At 46.9% G+C, this 19,059-nt stretch overlaps 1 protein-coding gene across 2 annotated transcripts; it reads left to right on the plus strand.

The window, feature by feature from the left end:
* Positions 1–3,386: 3,386 nt before the first annotated feature.
* Positions 3,387–17,252, plus strand: LOC138810728 (zinc finger protein 717-like). Of its 2 annotated transcripts, XM_069997915.1 has the most exons (5): positions 3,387–3,460; positions 10,680–10,814; positions 12,679–12,805; positions 13,047–13,139; positions 15,238–17,252. In XM_069997915.1, exons 2-5 carry the CDS (start codon positions 10,800–10,802, stop codon positions 16,782–16,784), a joined length of 1,782 nt encoding a protein of 593 aa, XP_069854016.1. In that variant the 5' UTR covers positions 3,387–3,460; positions 10,680–10,799; the 3' UTR covers positions 16,785–17,252. The 2 variants fall into 2 exon arrangements, with proteins under 2 accessions (XP_069854016.1, XP_069854017.1); XM_069997916.1 differs by lacking the exon at positions 3,387–3,460 and having other exon boundaries at positions 10,417–10,814.
* Positions 17,253–19,059: the final 1,807 nt, after the last annotated feature.

The raw sequence follows: 19,059 nt of genomic DNA on the forward strand, positions 1-19,059 counted from the left end.
AGGCGAGCGCTCTACCGCTTGAGCCACAGCGCCACTTCCAGTTTTCTAGTGGTTTATTGGAGATAAGAGTCTCACAGACTTTCCTGCCCTGGCTGGCTTTGAACTGTGATCCTCAGATCTCAGCCTCCTGAGTAGCTAGGATTACAGGTGTGAGCCACTGGCACCCGGCTTCTTTTTTTATTTTTTGCCAGTCCTGGAGCTTGAACTCGGGCCTGGGCGCTGTCCCTGAGCCTCTCTGTGCTCAAGGCTAGCACTCCACTACTCTAGCCACAGCACCACTTCCAGATTTTTCTGTTTATGTGGCACTGAGGAATCGAACCCAGGGCTTCATGTGTGCTAGGCTAGCACTCTACCACTAAGCCACATTCCCAGACCAGTTAGCCATCTCTTCCTCAGCATTTGGCTCACCAGAGTATCAACATGCAAGTCCAGGGAGTCATTATGAATGGAAACCATCTCACATGGCTACTCCAAGGACACATTCTTGTCACATACATAGCCCTGGAGAGTCACTGAGAGGACCACAAGGACATTTCCCTTTGCCCTTGAGACCTTTTGAGATAAGGCAATGGGAATTTGTGCAAATATCACCACTTCAGAGTACAAATACAGATAGATTTTGGTTACAATTTATTTGCTCTCAGGGCTGAGGCATTTCCAGGCTCCCAGAGCCATAGCCCAAATGCTACCACACAACATTATTCACACTTGGGCAAGGCTTCTGAGCTGCACAGACACTAGGACTATTTCCTGTCAAGTCATTTTGTCACCATTTCCAGTATACCATTGGGCTTGTCCTTTTTTTTTTTTTCTTGTCAGTCATGGGGTTTAAACTCTGGGCTTAGGTGCTGTCCTTCAGCTCTTCAGAGGGAGGTGAGCACTCTACTACTTGAGCCACAGCTCCACTTCGGGTTTTCTGGTGGTCAATTTGAGATAAGAATCTCACAGACTTTCCTGCCTAGGCTGGCTTTGAACTGAGATCCTCATATCTCAGCTTCCTGAGTAGCTAGGGTTACAGACGTGAGCCACCAGGGCCTGGCATAGCCCTAGCTTTTCTTTTCTTTTTTTATTGGTTGTGGGGCCTGAACTCTGGGCCTGGGCATTATCCCTCAGCTCTTCAGGTCAAGTCTAGTGTTCTACCACTTAAGCCACAGTGCCACTTCCAGTTTTCTGATGGTTTATTAGAGATGAGTCTCACGGCCTTTCCGACTCCGGCTGGCTTTGAACCTTGATCCTCAGATCTCCGCCTCCTGAGTAGCTAGGATTACAGGTATGATCCACCTCTGCCTGGCAGCCCTAGCTTTTCTAAGAAGATTCTTTTTATTTTTTTCTAGTGGTAATAGAAGTTCTTTCTTAATTGTGTGGAATGGGGGATTGTTAGAAACTATCTCTGGTTGGTTAGAAGTGACAACTGGGGATAGTAGAGGCATTCCTGTAAGACTGAGACCTTAACCTGTGTAATTATCAAATGACACTGTAACCATAGTTGAGAGAGCTTAATAGGCCTTGTTAGTAGAATGCTTTGTGTGGTTCTTGTACATGGTGGTTGCAAGCCAGCACGTGCCCCCCCCCTTTTTTTTTTTGGTCGGCCATGGGGCTTAAACTCTGGGCCTGGGCGCTGTCCCTCAGCTCTTCAGCTCAAGGCGAGTGCTCTAGGACTTGAGCTACAGCGCCACTTCCGGTTTTTCTGGTGGTTATTGGAGATAGGAATCTCACGGTCTCTCCTGCCCGGGCTGGCTTTGAACCGCGATCCTCAGATCTCAGCCTCCTGAGTAGCTAGGATTACAGGCATGAGCCACCAGCGCCCGGCCAGCACGTGCCCCTTAACACACTGCAACCAAAGCACAAGTCAGCAATGGAGACTGGACTATGGAGTTGAGATTTGGGATGCCAGCTTCAAATCCCAATGTTCCATTCACCAAGGTTTTTTGTTGGTTTCCTATAGGAAAGTATGCAGACAGTAAGGTTTAAACAGAACGAGTGGCAGCATTTTGTATACTAGTGGTGGCAGACCTCCTTATCTTAGGAATGAGAGCTTACAATTTGATTAAACATTAGTCTACTCCCAAGCATTTCAGGGTGGAAACAGCTCACACACCCAGTATAGAAATGGGAATTCTTGTTAAGCCAGGACTGATTGACCTTTCCAGGAAACCCAGTCCTGAGAGTGGGAAGAAGGCCTTCCAAACTCCCAGTCCTTTCAGGTCTCACACCTCAGCTTTTCTGGCTTTCACAAGTGGTTTCTACAAGGATTGCCTTAAAGTTAGTGAGAAACAGAAAGCAATTCTTTTTTTTTCCTTTAACATTACATAAGGTTATTTTATTTAAAAGATCATTCACAAAATACCATGTCCATAGTCCAGCCTTTTTTTTTTTGAGTCCAGTCGTGGGGCCTGAACTCTGGGCCTGGGTACTGTCCCCTCAGCTCTTCAGCTCAAGGCTAGCGCTCTACCACTTGAGCCACAGCGCCACTTCTGACTTTTTCTGCCTATGTGGTGCTGAGGAATCGAACCCAGGGCCTCATGCATACAAGGCAAGTGCTCTACCACTGAGCCACCTTCCCAGCCCCAGAAAGCAATTCATATAAAGTCAGCATAAAGCCGGGCACTGGTGGCTCACACCGGCAAACGCAGCAGCTCAGGAGGCTGAGGTTTGAGGTTGAGGGTTTGTTTTTGCTGTTTGGCAGGCTTGGGGCTCGCACTCCGGAACTGGCGCTGTCCCTGAGTCCTTCTGCTCGAGGTGGCGCTCTACCACTGAGCGCAGCTCCACGTCTGGCGTTTTGTGTCTGTGCTGAGGACTCGAACCCAGGCCCTCTGTGAGGCGCTTGCTCCCGTTATCCGCCACAACACTGGAAGCGGAGCCGCGGCTCCAACGGCCGAGCGCAGGGGCCGCGCCCAGGCCCCGAGTTCAAACCCCACACCAACAAGAACTGTAAAGAAGCCGGGCGCCGGGCCCCCGGTGCGGGGGCTGAGGGCCGCGGGAAAGCCCGCCAGACTCATCGCCAGTAAGCCGCAGGACACCGGCCGTGGCGCTGCGGCCCACGTGGCGGGCGCCGGCGGGGCACGGCTCGAGGACGGCGCCCAGGAAGCTGTCCAGGGCGTTGCTGCCCGGGCTGGCCTCGAACCGCGGTCCTCAGGCTTCAGCCGCCCGGCGCCAGCCACCGGCGCGGGCTTGTAGCTCGGCCCCAGGGGTGGGGACAGGCGGGGACGGTACTAGCCGCCTCGCCCACCTCGCCCAGGGTCTCCGGTAGCCGGACGGACTTGGCCCGGTTTAAGCGGGAACTCAACGTCTTGTGGGAAATGTAGTTTCCCCGCCCGTGACGTCAGCGCTCAAGGCCGCGGGGCTGGCGTGGCGTGTGCGCGCGCGCGTGCGCAGTCCCGGCCCCGTGCCATCTTGCCCACGGAGTCCCCCACGAGCGGGGGCTGCTCCCGCCTGTGCTGCCGCGGTCGGTGTTCCAAAGGTGAGCGAGGGGTCGGGAGGAGAGTCCGCGGACCTGCCGGCCGGGGTCGGGCGGCGGCGGCGCCCGCGAGCTCTGTCCAGCCGCCGGCCCCAGGTCCGGGCACTGACAGCCGACCCCCAGGTCTCGTCCACGCGTGGCCGCCATCCGCGTGGGCTTCGGCCCACACAGGCCCGGGGCGCGGAGCGGAGCGGCGCCGGGGGCCTCGGCCCACACAGGCCCGGGGCGCGGAGCGGCGCCGGGGGCCTCGGCCCACACAGGCCCGGGGCGCGGAGCGGAGCGGCGCCGGGGGCTTCGGCCCACACAGGCCCGGGGCGCGGAGCGGCGCCGGGGGCTTCGGCCCACACAGGCCCGGGGCGCGGAGCGGCGCCGGGGGCCTCGGCCCACACAGGCCCGGGGCGCGGAGCGGGGCGCGGAGCGGCGCCGGGGGCTTCGGCCCACACAGCCCCGGGGCGCGGAGCGGAGCCGGGGGCCTCGGCCCACACAGGCCCGGGGCGCGGAGCGGGGCGCGGAGCGGCGCCGGGGGCCTCGGCCCACACAGGCCCGGGGCGCGGAGCGGCGCCGGGGGCCTCGGCCCACACAGGCCCGGGGCGCGGAGCGGCGCCGGGGGCCTCGGCCCACACAGCCCCGGGGCGCGGAGCGGGGCGCGGAGCGGCGCCGGGGGCTTCGGCCCACACAGCCCCGGGGCGCGGAGCGGAGCGGCGCCCGGGGCTTCGGCCCACACAGGCCCGGGGCGCGGAGCGGATGGAGGTCCCGGGCCCGGGCCTCCTCCAGCCCCGCGCGGGCTGCCGGCGCCGGCCGCTGCCGGGATGAGTGGGAGCCACGGGCCGCGCGGGCCCGCCGGCGCTGGGTATTCATGACCGGAGGCTCCCGCACGGCCCGGGGGACGTTGACGACCGCGCCCCCGACCTGCGCCCGTTTCTGCGTGGAGCCCTCGGGGGCCGGCTCCAGCCGGGCTCCAGTCGCTGTCCACACCTTTTCTTTGGTCGGTCGTGGGGCCTGAACTCTGGGCCTGGGCGCTGTCCCTCAGCACTTCAGCTCAAGGCGAGCGCTTGAGCCCCAGCGCCACTTCGGTGTTCTGCTGGTTCATTGGAGATCGAGGCTCACGGACTTTCCTTCCCGGGCTGGCTTTGAACCTCGGTCCTCAGGTCCCAGCCTCCTGCGTAGTGAGGATGACAGGCGTGAGCCACCGGCGCCCACCTACAGTGTATTTTATGAACAGATTTTATATGTCATGAAATAATGAAAACCAGGTATTGAGGTGTAAAAGTTGACTTTTGCTATTCACATGCCCACTGTTAATGCCTGACATGTCTCAGAAATCCATCCAGTTGACATACATTGTAAGTTTTAAACTTTTCCATGGGTTTGTGAAGGTCTCTGCATTTGACATGTTCTAAGGCTTTCTCAAAACTCCACATATTTTTGTCTTTTGAAATAGCTCAGGCTCACTTCAAATTCACAATCCTTTAGTTACAGGCATGTACTGTTATACCAGAATTCGGGGACCCCCAGAAGACCACCAGAGACCACGATCAATGTAAGCAACAAAGAGCTGTTTATTGCAAGCTGGAGCTTGGTCCTCCGCGCACATGGTGACGCTAAGAGGCCCTAAGCATAGAATCAGCACAGTTTTTATAGTATTGAACAACCTTAAGGAACTTCTACATAAGAAATTACATGAGGGCTGGGAAGGTGGCTCAGTGGTAGAGCACTTGCCTTGCATCCCTGAGGCCCTGGGTTCGATTCCTCAGCACCACAAAAGCAAAAAGAAAAAAGCTGGAAGTGGCGCTGTGGCTCAAGTGGTAGAGCGGTAGCCTTGAGCTGAAGACCTGAGGGACTGGCGCCCAGGCCCAGAGTTCAGGCCCCACAACCGGACACACACACACACACACACACATACACATACACACACACAAAGCTACAAACAAAGGAATTACATGATTGGTTAACATTTAAAGCAAGCTAAGCTTGGCAAATACGATTGGTTGACCTTTACAGAAAAATGTCGTTGGTCCATAGCTTGACCAAAAACGGTTATGAGTCACATCTGGACCAACAGAATGCATGGCATGTCTCGCCCTGGGCTCTGAAGAACCGGTTGGTCAAAAACTCTTAGTCCTAGGTGGCTGGGGTGGCAACACCACTTGGGGGCTAACACCTGCCTTACGCAAACGCCATCTATGGCTCCAAGAATTGTGCATGGCTTTCTGTCATAAATTCCTAGCATTGGGGCTAATGTGGGTCACGAGTCAAGTTGCAGAACTGAGATGGAGTGTTAAATAAAAATGGAGTTAATCTTTTATATAAATGTTTCTTCCCTAGGACTTTACTGCCCCGACCTCCGGGAGGGGCATTGCAGCTGTGGGGATAATTTCCAGACCTCTGGGAGGAGAGTTCTGGTGCTCTATCTTCTGAGGACTTTGTGCCCTTGGTCAGGGCTGTAAACCCTTTGAAGTCTTTTTTTTGGGGGGGGGGGCGGGGAGGGTCCGGTCATGGGACCTGAACTCTGGGTCTGGGTGCTGTCCCTCAGCTCTTCAGCTCAAGGCTAGTGCTCTACCACTTGAGCCACAGCGCCACTTCCCGGTTTTTTCTTTTTGCTTATGTGGTGCTGAGGAATTGAACCCAGGGCCTCATGCATGCAAGGCAAGCGCTCTACCACTGAGCCACCTTCCCAGCCCTTGAAGTCTTTTACTAAGCAACTCTAGGCTCCCAGGCTGACATTCCACTATTGAGTAACTAAAACCAGTCACAGTTAAAATCATACAAAAACCATAAAATCATCTAGCACAAAGCAATTCGTACAGAAGCAAAAATAGCGGTTAGTAATCATAACTTCTAATTTCTATTACATTAAGCATTAATGTTACTCCATACCTTTTAATAAATTCATTCAGGGGGTGCTTGCCTACTTTGATGAAGATAGTCCAGTTTTCTGCCTCTTTCACTCCACTCGTCAAGGTTTTAGCAGAGTTTTTAGCAAGCAAAGGTACAGAAACGAAAATGGCTGTTAGGTGCTGTCTATATATATATATATATATATATATATATATATATATATATATATATATGTATGTATTTACGTTCTTCAGTACCACCATTCCTGGCCTCCCATATAATTTTATTTAAGAATGTATATGTTGATCTTTTGGGGGCTTAGGTGCATCAACATTTGCTGGGTAAGCACCTAATTTTTAAAAAAAGCTTAATGTCTCATCAGACATGGGTGGCTCACACCTGTCATCCTAGCTACTCAGGAGACTGAGATCTGAGGATTGCTGTTCAAAGGCAGCTGGGGCAGGATTATCTCCAGAAAAGAGGAAGTGGCACTGTGGCTCACAAGTGCCAGCCTAGAGCTAAAAAGCCAATTTGGGATAGCGCGTAGGCCCAGAGTTCAAGCCCCACAACCAACCAAAAAGAAAAAACAAGACAAGGGCTGGGAAGGTGGCTCAGTGGTAGAGCGCTTGCCTTGCATGCGTGAGGCCCTGGGTTCGATTCCTCAGCACCACATAAGCAAAAAGAAAAAATCGGGAAGTGGCGTTGTGGCTCAAGTGGTACAACGCTAGCCTTGAGCTGAAGAGTTGAGGGACTGTGCCCAGGCCCAGAGTTCAGGCCCATGACCGGACCCCCGGACCCCCCCCCCCCCAAAAAAAAAAGACAAATAATTTCTCAACTCAAGTAAACCAACTTTTTTCTTTGCTATTCTGTGGATCTGCATCTTGTGGGGATAGGTCTTGGGCTAGAGTTGCTTGGATCACAGATGAGGCTTTAGTCTTTTGACAGGTATCTTGACTGGCTGATTGTTTTACGGTGGTTCACTCCAGAGTTTAGAGATTTGTGCTTTTTTGTTGTTGTCAGCACTGGTTGTGCTTGACTTCAGGGCCAGGGTGCTGCCCTTGAGCCTTTTCATTTAAGACTAGCTTCTCTTCTGGCTTTTTGGTAGTTAATTAGAGATAAAAGTTTAATAGAGGGCTAGGAGGGTGGCTCAGTGGTAGAGCGCTTGCCTTGCATGCATGAGGCCCTGGGTTCGATTCCTCAGCACCACATAAGCAGGGGGAAAAAAAGGCTGGAAGTGGCGCTGTGGCTCAAGTGTTAGAGTGCTAGCCTTGAGCTAAAGAGCTGAGGGACAGCACCCAGGCCCAGAGTTCAGGCCCATGACCGAACACCCCCCCCCCAAAAAAAAAAAAAAAGTCTAATATTCCCTTCCAAGGCTGGTTTCAAACATGATTCAAAGATCTCCGGAGATCTCAGTTCTCAGGCCTCCCAAGTAGCTAGGATTACAGGTGTGAGCCAGTGGTACCTGACTTATGTTGACTTTTTTGAGTAAGTCTCAGGTTCCCTCAGAATAGCCTCAGGCCTTTTCACAATATGACCATGTCTAGTGGGCAAGCAACAATGGGGAATCTATATTTGTACCTCAGGAACCGTTTTTCCATTTGCCAATGGCAAAGCCCAGTCCTTCCTTCCTTCCTTCCTCTTCCTCTCGCTCTCCTCTATTGTCAATTTATTGGAGGTAAGAGTCTCATGGACTTTCCTGCCTGGGATAGCTTTGAACTGCAGTCCTCAGATCTCAACCTCATGAGAGTAGCTGAGATTACAGGTGTGAGCCACTGGAGCCTGGCTCTTCCTTAGCTTTTTATGCTCAAGTCCGGCACTCTACCACTCAAGCCAAATCTACACGTGCAGCATTTTTCTGGGTAATTGGAAATAACTTTTTGTGTTTTTTTTTTTTAATTTAATTTTTTTTTTTTAATTTTTTGCCCGTCATGGGTCCTGAACTCTGGGTCTGGGCGCTGTCCCTCAGCTCTTCAGCTCAAGGCTAGCACTCTACCACTTGAGCTACAGTGCCACTTCGGGCTTTTTCTGCTTATGTGGTGCTGAGGAATCGAACCCAGGGCCTCATGCATGCAAGGCAAGCACTTTACCACTGAGCCACCTTCTCAGCCCCGGAAATAACTTTTTGGATATGTCTGCCTGGGCTGGCTTTGAACCAAAATCCTCAGATCTCAGCCTCCTGCATAGCTATGATGAGCTGCCTAAGCATGGCTATAATAGTAATTTAATTAAAAATAAAATGTTCTAGCTGGACCCTGGTGGCTCACACCTATAATCCTAGCTACTCTGGAGGCTGAGATCTTAGGATTGCAGTTCTAAGCCAGCCCAGACAGGAAAGTCTGTGAGACTCTCCAGATAACCACCAGAAAACCAGAAGTGGCGCTGTGGTTCAAGTGCTAGAACACTAGTCTTTTTTTTTTTTTTTAATTTTTTTATTGTAAAGATACTATACAGAGGGTTACAGTTACATGAGTGAGGTAATGAGTACACTTCCTCTTGAACATTGTTACCCCCTCCATTGTTTTCCCCCTACCATCCCCTCCCTCCCTCCCTTCCCCGAGGTTCTTTTTTTTTTTTTTTGATTGTGATTAAGTGATTACATAATTTCCGGAAATTCACAGTATTGCGGAATAATGATGCTCATTTAAAGTCACAAGTTCATTCTAACTTTCCTGGAGCAAATTGTCTATCACAGTCTGTAATATATAACGGTGCTCACATGTTATATACCATATATGTGATCAGTAGCATGGGGATATTTGGTAGTGGTTCAACCAGATGAGTGGGAGTTCTTTGTTTCTTAAGTCCTGTTAGTTTTGTCATATCACCTAACATTTTGGATTCATCATCCACTTATCAGGGAAACCATGTACTGTTTGTCTCTTCGTTCTTGGCTTACCTCGCTCAACATGATTCCTTCTAGCTCCATCCATTTCCCTGCAAATGCCATTATTTTGTCATTTCTAATGGCTGCATAATATTCCATTGTGTATAGATACCACAATTTTTGGATCCATTCATCTGTGGTGGGGCATCTAGGTTGTTTCCATATCCTGGCTATTGCGAACAGTGCTGCAATAAACATGGAGGTGCACGTGTCCTTGTATATTGGTTCCTGTTGTTCAGGGTAGATGCCTAGAAGTGGTATGACTGGGTCGTAAGGGAGGTCAATCTTTAGCTTTCTAAGGACCCTCCAGACTGCTTTCCAAAGTGGTTGTATGAGTGTACATTCCCACCAGCAGTGTAATAGCGTTCCTCGTTCTCCACATCCCCTCCAGCATTTGTCGTTGGCTGATTTGTGGATGTGGGACATTCTGACTGGGGTAAGGTGGTATCTCAGGGTTGTCTTTATTTACATTTCCTTCACCACCAGGGATGATGAACATTTCCTCATGTGGTTCTTTGCCATTTTTATTTCTTCATTTGAGAAGTCCCTCTTTAGTTCCCTTGCCCATTTAGTAATTGGTTTGTTAGGTTTGGGAGGGATTAGTTTCTTGAGTTCCCTGTATATACAGGATGTTAACCCCTTGTCTGATATATTGCTGGTAAATATTTTTTCCCAATTAGTTGGTTGTCTTTCTAGCTTGGTTGCGATAGCTTTATCTGTGCAGAAGCTTTTTATTTTAAGGTAGTCCCATTTGTCAAGTCTCTCTCCAACTTGTTGTGACCCTGGGACTCTGTTCAGGAAGTTCCTTCCTGTTCCTATTAGTTCAAGTGTCTCTCCTACTCTGTCCTGCAGTAGTTTCAGAGATTCAGGTTTAATGTTAAGGTCTTTAATCCATTTTGAGTTGATGTTGGTGCATGGTGATAGGCTGGGGTCCACTTTTAGTTTTCTGCATGTGGCTGCCCAGTTTTCCCAGCACCAGCGGTTGAAGAGGCTGTGTTTCTTCCATTGTATGTCTTTGGCTCCTTTGTCGAATATCAGCTGGCTGTAGGCCTGTGGATTTATTTCTGGATCTTCTATTCTGTAGAACACTAGTCTTGAGCTGAAGAGATCAGGGACAGTGCACAGGTCCAGAGTTCAAGTCCCATGGCTGACAAAAACAAATACTCCTATTTAGTTTAAATGATATACATATTTGAATTTTTAATTATTTTTAAATATTTTTTACCTTTTATAAAGGTGATGTACATAGCAGAGAGTTTATGGTTACAAAAGTCACTCCTTCCCTTGCACTCTCCCAGTTAAATTATATTTTTAGCTAATATAATTGTTGCTAAGTCAGTAGATAATCATGTTATTAATCCCTAATTAAGTTGTGTGTTGTATTATTATCATGATGTATATTGTATGTTTTCAGCCAAATATTTATTGCCCTGTTGAAGTGTGAAGGACTATTCTACAGAAAAGCTTTTTCTTTTCAGTTCTCCTTTTTGTGTTTCCTAGCTCATGCACAGAAAAATTTGAGTGGGAAAGTGAACATCGAGTATCCCCAGTTCTTATGAGTCCACGTCACTCACATTTCTCCCAGTTTCCACAGAGATCTGGCTCCGAGAGCACCAAAATATGAGTATGTCTCTGGTGAGTGGTTTTTCATTTTGTTTTGTACTGTATTTTAAGTGTTTTATGAGGTCTATAACTTAAAATGAAAATGTAGAAATAGCCAGGTACCGGTGGTTCATGCCTGTAATCCTAGCAACTGAAGTTGGAGGAGGATCACAATTCAAAGCCAGCCCAGACAGGAAGTCTGTGAGACCTTTTTTAATTTTTGTCATCATGGGGCTTGAACTCTGGGCCTGGGTGCTGTCCCTCAGCTCTTCAGCTCAAGGCTAGTGTTCTACCACTTGAACCACAGCACCACTTCCAGTTTTCTGGCTATTTATTGGAGATAAATCTCATGGATTTTCCTGCCCAGGCTGGCTTTGAACCGAGGTCCTCAGATCTCAGCCTCCTGAGTAGCTAGGATTACAGGCGTGAGCCACCAGCACCAGTGAACATTGTGTTTTTTGGCAAAACATTACAGCTTTTTTGGACTATAATGGACTCAAGTGTCTTATTGCAGTTCTAAGATTTCAAATCTTTTTTTAATTTTTTTTTTTTTTTGAGGGGGGGAGGTCAGTGGTGGGGCTTGAACTCAGGGCCTGGGTGCTGTCTCTGAGCCTCTTTGTGCTCAAGGCCAGCACTCTTCCACTTGAAAACTCAGCTCTGACCCAGGCCTCCAGCCCCTTTTGTTTTGTGCATGTGCTAGTTATTTTGAGGTAGGGTCTTTATTGTCTGCCCAGGTAGACAACTATTTTAGGATCTGTTATAGCTGGGGTGCTATGTGGTTGAGAAAAGAGGCTCCTTGAGCTCTGGGCAGTCAGCACAGCAGTTAGCCATCTCTGGCTCTTCTGGTTTCTGTCTCTAGCCTCAGCTCTCTACTGTCAACAGGCTTCCTACTACCGCTATCGCTTGTTGTCTCTGTCACCACCTCTCCCCCCTCTTTCTCGGCCTGGCCCTGTCTAGCATTGTTAGCTGTTCTCTCATTGCTCCTTCACTGCAATTATCTACTGCAACTTTCATGGTCTTTTCTTTTTTTCTTTTGTTGGTCACAGGACTTGAACTCAGGGCCTAGTTGCTGTCCTTGGGCTCTTTTGCTCAAGCCTAGCATTCTACCATTTTAAGCCACAGCTCCACATCTGGTTTTCTGGTTGTTAATTGGAAATAAGAGTCTCGTTGACTTTCCTGCTGGCTTTAAACCATGATTCTCACTCAGACTCTTGAGTAGTTAGTATTACGGGTGTGAGCCATCAGTGACCACTTGACCAGTCTTTCCTCTGTTTCATTAACTCAGCCTTCTCTACAGATAAACAACTTAGGAAAGATTAGCTGGGCGCCAGTGGCTCAGGTCTGTAATCCTAGCTGCTCAGGAGGCTGAGATCTGAGGGACTCGGTGAAAGTCGCGATCAGCCTTGAGCTGAAGAGCTCAGGATCAGGGCCCAGGCCCAGCCCCATGACCAAAAAAAAAAGAAAGAAAGAAACAAAGATTGATTCTAGTCATGGGTTCAGAGGTCTTAGTCTATTATGGCAGAAAGGAAGTGAGAGAGAAGCAGCAGTTTACTGTTTTATCTGAAGCCAGCTCAGGCAGACAAATATGAGAGCCTTATCTCCAACTAACCAGTAAAAAACTGGAAGTGGAGAGAAGCTCTAATGGTAGAAAACAGCCTTGAGAAAAAAGCTGAGACACAGCCCTGTAGTACTAGTGCACACTTTCATGCACATGTGCGTACGCAGGCGCACACACACACACACAAAGAACTGAGTATTCTGTGATTTTCTTTTCTCCTTTTAATGTGGAGTAAAGAACCGGCTCCTGTGTAAGACATTCACACACACCAGTGTACTCCCAGGTTGTTCTTGTGACCAAATGTGGTGACTTGGGTTGAGGAGAAATGTGCCATTACAGGAGTTGGTGTCATTTGAGGACGTGTCTGTGGACTTCAGCTGGGAAGAGTGGCAGGACCTGAGCAGTGCTCAGCGGACCTTGTACAGGGACGTGATGCTGGAGACCTACAGTAGCCTGGCATCCTTGGGTGAGTAAAATTGCCAGTAACTCCCAGAAGCAGCATTTTCTTTGTTGGTGAACCAGCTTACCATTTGTAATGGTAAGTGCTTTTTTGGTGTAGAATTCCAGACAATGGAATGTGTCACCCTCTCTAACAAAAGGTTCAAATGACCCCTGCACTAAATAGTTCCTCAAGGTGAGTTGTTAGCATTCTTCACAAGATTAGAATTAATAGTTTGGCAAAACCCTATATTGTATCTCATTTACAGGGCATTTCATGACCAAACCTGCCGTGATTTTCAAATTGGAGCAAGGAGCGGAGCCATGGATGGTTAAGGGACCTCCAAACCAGAGCTGCTCAGGTCAGTCTGCTCCCTGCCCAGGCAGGGAGCCAGGGACCAGGAAAGCTGAGCAGATGTTGCTACCACTGATCTGTAAAGGTCCATTTGTATAGTATCCACTGAGGGCTCTTGACTCATATATCTCCACCTTTTATTTTGCTTAACTTTTTGTTATATTTATCCCAATATTTAATATCTATCCCTCCCTTCTATCTTAGATGATTTTCTTTGCTATATACTTTTCTGTTGCTCTCATTTTCTACATTTGCATATGCCAATTTTTTTAGACATTTATAGACCTGATTTATTTATTTATTTAGCCAGTCCTGGGGCTTGAACTCAGGGCCTGGGTACTGTTTCTGAGCTTTGTTTGCTCAAGGCTAGCACTTGAACACTTGAGCCACAGCACCATTTCTGGCTTTTTCTGTTTACATGGTTTTGCTGTTTACTGAGGAATCAAACCCAGTGCTTCATGCATGCTAGGTAAGCACTCTATCTACCACTAAGCCACATTATAGCTGTATTTACAACAGCAATGATCAAAATAATGTCCTTTTTTTATGGAGCTTACATTCTTTTTTTTTTTTTGGTCGGTCGTGGGGCTTGAATTCTGGGCCTGGGCGCTATCCCTCAGCTCTTCAGCTCAAGGCGAGCGCTCTACCACTTGAGCTACAGCACCACTTCCGGTTTTCTGGTGGTTTATTGGAGATAGGAGTCTCACAGTCTTTCCTGCCCGGGCTGGCTTTGAACTGCGATCCTCAGATCTCAGCCTCCTGAGTAGCTAGGATTACATGTGTGAGCCACCAGCGCCCGGCTGGAGCTTACATTCTGATGATTATATAAAGTAGATTTCCCATGCCTGTGACAAGATAACCTAAAAAAAAAAAACAAAAAACTTAAAGATTCCAGTCATGGCAGAAAGGAGGTGGCCGAGAAGAAGCAGTTTACCTTGGGACAGCCAGGAAGCAGAAAGAAAAAGGAGGCTTGCACTAGCTGCTATTCCCCATCCTTTCATTTCATCCAGGCCTTACCTTTAGTGCCACTAACATTCAGGCAAGCCTTCTTTCTGGAAATGCCCTTAGACACCGAGGGTTTTTTCTCAAATCAAGTTGACATGACAGTCAAAATTAACCATCACAAGTGGTTGGGTTAGAACTGAATCAGCATTTGTAATTAGTGGGAAAAAAATGAGAAGTGATAATTTAGGAAGGATGGTCAGACAAGACAGTTTTAGGGGGATTATTATTTACTTTGGCCTAGCTGTATTTGATCTTAATATAGTTCACTGGTAAATAGCCTCTGCAGGAGTCAAGAGTTCATGGGTTTACTGTCAGTGATACAAATTTGTTATTTAGAGTCGTATTTGTAGAGGAGGTCATCTACAGTTGATAAGGAGATGAGAGAAGTCCAAGAGTGAAATCTGTACACCACAACATCATAAATCACGAGGAGGATCCAGGACAGGAACATGGAAAGAGGTTTCAAACATGGGAGAAAACCAGAATAATCTGGGTCGTTAGCCACGGGAACCAATTTTTTTTTTGTCGGTCATGGGGCTTGAACTCTGGCCCTGCACTCTTCAGCTCAAGGCAACTGCTCTACCTCTTGAGCCACAGCGCCATTTCCGGGTTTCTAGTGGTTTTTATTGAAGATCAGAGTCTCATGGACTTTGCTATCTAAGCTGGCTTTGAACTAAAAGTAAAAAAAACTAAACAAGCTTGAAAAATGCATGTAATTTATTATGTTATAATGTAACTACATTTATAATTATTGTGTAATTACTTTGTTATAAAGTCAATAAGAAGAGTCCTATAAGGCTAGGAATATGGCTTAGTGATAGACTGCATGTATAAAGCCCTGGGTTTGATTCCTCTACCACATAAACAGAAAAAGCCAGAAATGGTACTGTAGCTTGAGCAAAAGAAGCTCAGGAGCAGTGCCCAGGCCCTCTGTTCAAGCCCAGGACTGGCAAAAAATAAAAATAGAAAAGAAGAGCCATACAGTTCAATACTTGTGATTTTCAAACCTTATGTCACAGTGGTAGGAGAAAACTTTACATGAACATTCTGTTGAAATGCTTCATGGATTTGTTTTGTTTTTCTTTTCTTTCTCATTTCAGAGATCCAGAGATTTGAAGACCTAATAGAGAAAAACCAAGAAAATCACAATAGACATTTGTGGCAAGTTCCTGGCAACACCAACATATCAAATGGGGAAAGAGCTAAAGGAGGAAAAACACTTAACTTAAGCTTAAAACAATTTTCACATGTGCTTATAAATAATGGAAACTATTCAGGGAAGATCCCTAAGGAGTTTAACAACATACATGAAAACATGCTTCTCTCTAACATGCTCAAAGAGACCTGTACTGGAGGGAAATCTGAAGATTGTAGTATAACTGGGAAAGCTCTCACATACTGTGCACTTCTTAAGCAAAATCACAAGAGTCCCACTGGAGAAGAGCATTTTGAATGTAGTGGACAAGGGAAAAACTTCAACTCAGAGGTACTGTTATCATCACACAAGAGGGTTAATGTGGAGATTTGTACGTACAGTGCCTATGAGTCAGCCGTTGCTCAAGGAAATACGCAGGACAGGAAGAAAAACTTTGAATGTAAATTATGTGGGAAAGCTTTCTTTAAAATATCTAACCTTACTAAACATCAAAAAATGCACACAGGAAAAGAACCCTATAAATGTAATGAATGCAAGAAATCCTTCTACAGGAAATCAGTCCTCACAGTTCATCAGAGAACACATACAGGAGAGAAGCCCTATGCATGTAATGAATGTGAAAAATCCTTCTCTCAAAAGTCAAGCCTTATTACGCATCAAAAAATCCACACAGGGGATAGACCTTACCAATGCTATGAATGTGGAAAGTGCTTTTACCAAAAGTCAGCCCTTAGTACACATAGCAGGATTCATACAGGAGAGAAACCCTATGAATGTCAGGAATGTAAGAAAGCCTTCTGTCAGAAGTCAGGCCTCACTACACATCAGAGAATTCATACCAAAGAAAAACCCTATGAATGTAATGAGTGTGGGAAAACTTTCTGCATGAAGTCAAATCTCACAATGCATCTCAGAACCCACACAGGGGAAAAACCCTTTGTGTGTAAGGAATGTGGAAAAACCTTTTGCCAGAAGGCAAACCTCAGGCGGCACGAGAGCATTCACACGGGGGAGAAACCTTATGCATGTACAGAATGTGGGAAAGCTTTCTACCAGAAGTTAGAGCTCACTAAACATGTGAGAATTCACACTGGGGAGAAACCTTATGAATGTAACGAATGTGGAAAGTCCTTTTGTGTTAAATCAAACCTCAGCTCACATCAGAGAACTCACACTGGTGAAAAGCCACATGGATGTAAATACTGCAAGAGAACATTCTGCCATAAGTCAGATCTCACTATACATCAAAGAATTCACACAGGCGAGAAACCCTATGAGTGCAATGACTGTGGGAAAACATTTTGCCTGAAGTCAGCCCTCACTAAACATCATAGAACTCACACAGGGGAAAAGCCCTATGAATGTTTTAAGTGTGGAAGAGCCTTTTGCCAGAAGTCACACCTCAGCAGGCATCAGAAAATTCATACAGGGAAAGGTCTGCATGGTAGGGCCAGGCGCTGGTGGCTCACACCTGTAATCCTAGCTACTTAGGAGGCTGAGATCTGAGAACCACAGTTCAAAGCCAGCCTGGGCAGGAAAGTCCATGGTTCTTTAATCTCAAATTAATCACCAAAAAGCTGGAAGTAGAGCTATGGCTCAAGTGACAGAATACTATCCATGTGCAAAAAAGCTCAATGGGAAAGTATCCAGGACCCAAGCTTAATACCCAGACTACTGGAAAAATGTTTTTCAAAAGCCATTTCCTCTTCATGTATGTATATGCTTAGATTTTTTTTAGCCTTCTTGCAGGCATAACCATGTAACTGGGCTATGTAGTACAATACAGACATGAGTGATGGCCAAGGAACAAAGTCTCCTGTCCTCTGAATTACTGGTTTACTGACGACATCAGGGTGGCCTTGGAGCTATGTCGGAGAAGGGCAGCGGTCAGGAGATCTAACCACTTAAATCCCCAAACGGTGCAGCTTTACCTGAGAAATAAATACTCTGTTGAGCCATTGTGTGATCCGTTTGGATTGCCACATAATTCACTACAGTAAATTGAATCTTGTAAAGAAGTCTCCAGGTTCTGTATATCAAAAATTAACAAGGGAGAAAAACCTACCTTGTGTTTTTCCTCAGGTCAGTTTATTTTTTGGTCAGTCCTGGGGCTTGAAATTCTGGGCCTGGGCACTATCCCTCAGTTGGTCAGCTCAAGGCTAGCATTCTACCACAGTGCTACTTGCAGTTTTCTGAGTGGTTTACTGGAGATAAGAGTCTTACAGACTTTCCTGCCCAGGCTGGCTTTGAGCTGAGATCCTCAGATCTCAGCCTCCTGAATAGCCAAGATTAAAGGTATGAGTCACTGGCACCCTGCTCCTCAGGTCAGTTGATGGAAAAACTAAAAACCCCAAGGGAAGTACATTATCACAAATTGAGAGTTATTTTTCAGGAAAGGATATTTCACAATGCGTTAAAGCTTCCAACTTCACATATTAGAATTTGTAAAATGGGCCAGGTACCATTGTCACATCCCTGTAATCCCAGCTCAGGCTGAGATCAAAGGATGTAGGTTCAAAGTCAGCCTGGGCAATAAAACTCCATGAGACACCACCAAATAGACACAAAAAGCTGAAAATTAGAGCTGTGGCACAAGTGGTAGAACACTAACCTTCAGCAAAAGAGCTCAGGGACGTGTATCACCTTTAGAGTAACCACTATAAGCAAGATATAGAAAGGCAAAAATGACGTCACCCCCGCCCCACCCCCCCAGAAAAAAGCTCAGAGATGGTGTCCAAACCCACAGTTCACGCCCTATTACTGACAAAAAAGGAGAGCAGGGCTAGGAATGTGGCTTAGTAGAATACTGCTTGCCTAGTATACATGAATCCACGGGTTCTACTCCTCCGTAACACTGGATCAAGTGGTAGAATGCAGGCCTTGAGCAAAAGCAGTTCAGGGACAGTGCCCATGCCCTGAGTTCAAGTTCCAGGACTGGCAAAAAAGTCCCTAAGACTACATCTCCAAAATAACTAGCAACAAAGGCAGGGCTAGAGGTGTGGCTCCAGTGGTAGAATAAATGAGCCGAGCAAGTGCTAGGCCTTGAGTTCAAGCTATGGTACAATAATTTGGAAAAAGGAAACTGGTGCCTGGTTAGCAATCACAGAACCTTGATAATGTAAACAAGTGCACATTGGAAGGAGATGCAAATTATGAGGCTGGATGTCAATTTTCAAATAGGTTCATTTTAAAAGAGTTAAAATTAAGGGCTTAGTGGTAGAATGCTTGCCTAGCATGCACAAAGCCCTGGATTCAATTTCTTAACACCATATTAACAGAAAAAAATGGAAGTGACCACTGTGGCAGTGGAAGAGCGAAAGACTGCTAGCCTTGAGCAAAAGAAGGCCCAGGCCCTGAGTTCAAACCCCAGGACTGGCAAAAATTTATATATATATATATATATATATATATAGTATACCAGTAAATGCCATGATAGACATTTGTCTTTAGGCATGTCTCTGGGTTATCATAACTACCACTACCTAGCAAGGGGTAGAAGTCAGTTATGTTGCTGGGAGATTATTAATCTGCTTAAGTGGTATTCTCTTGCTTTAATCTTCTTTGGCAAATCAACTGTATCTAGACATTTTTCTTACATATTTTCCAGCTTAAACACATACTCAAGGATTTCTTATGTAGCAATGAAATTCTCTTCTGTATAACAAGCTAAAATCAAAAGTATTCTCTCATGATCCTTTGGATTTCTTTGTGATATCCTAATTATCATCTCTAATTTTACTAAGTTCTTGGTCTCTTTTTGGTAAAA

This window comes from Dipodomys merriami, unplaced genomic scaffold, assembly GCF_024711535.1.
Source record: "Dipodomys merriami isolate MVZ:Mamm:240054 unplaced genomic scaffold, mDipMer1.0.p SCAF_508, whole genome shotgun sequence".
In the NCBI taxonomy this organism is placed as follows: Eukaryota; Metazoa; Chordata; class Mammalia; order Rodentia; family Heteromyidae; genus Dipodomys; species Dipodomys merriami.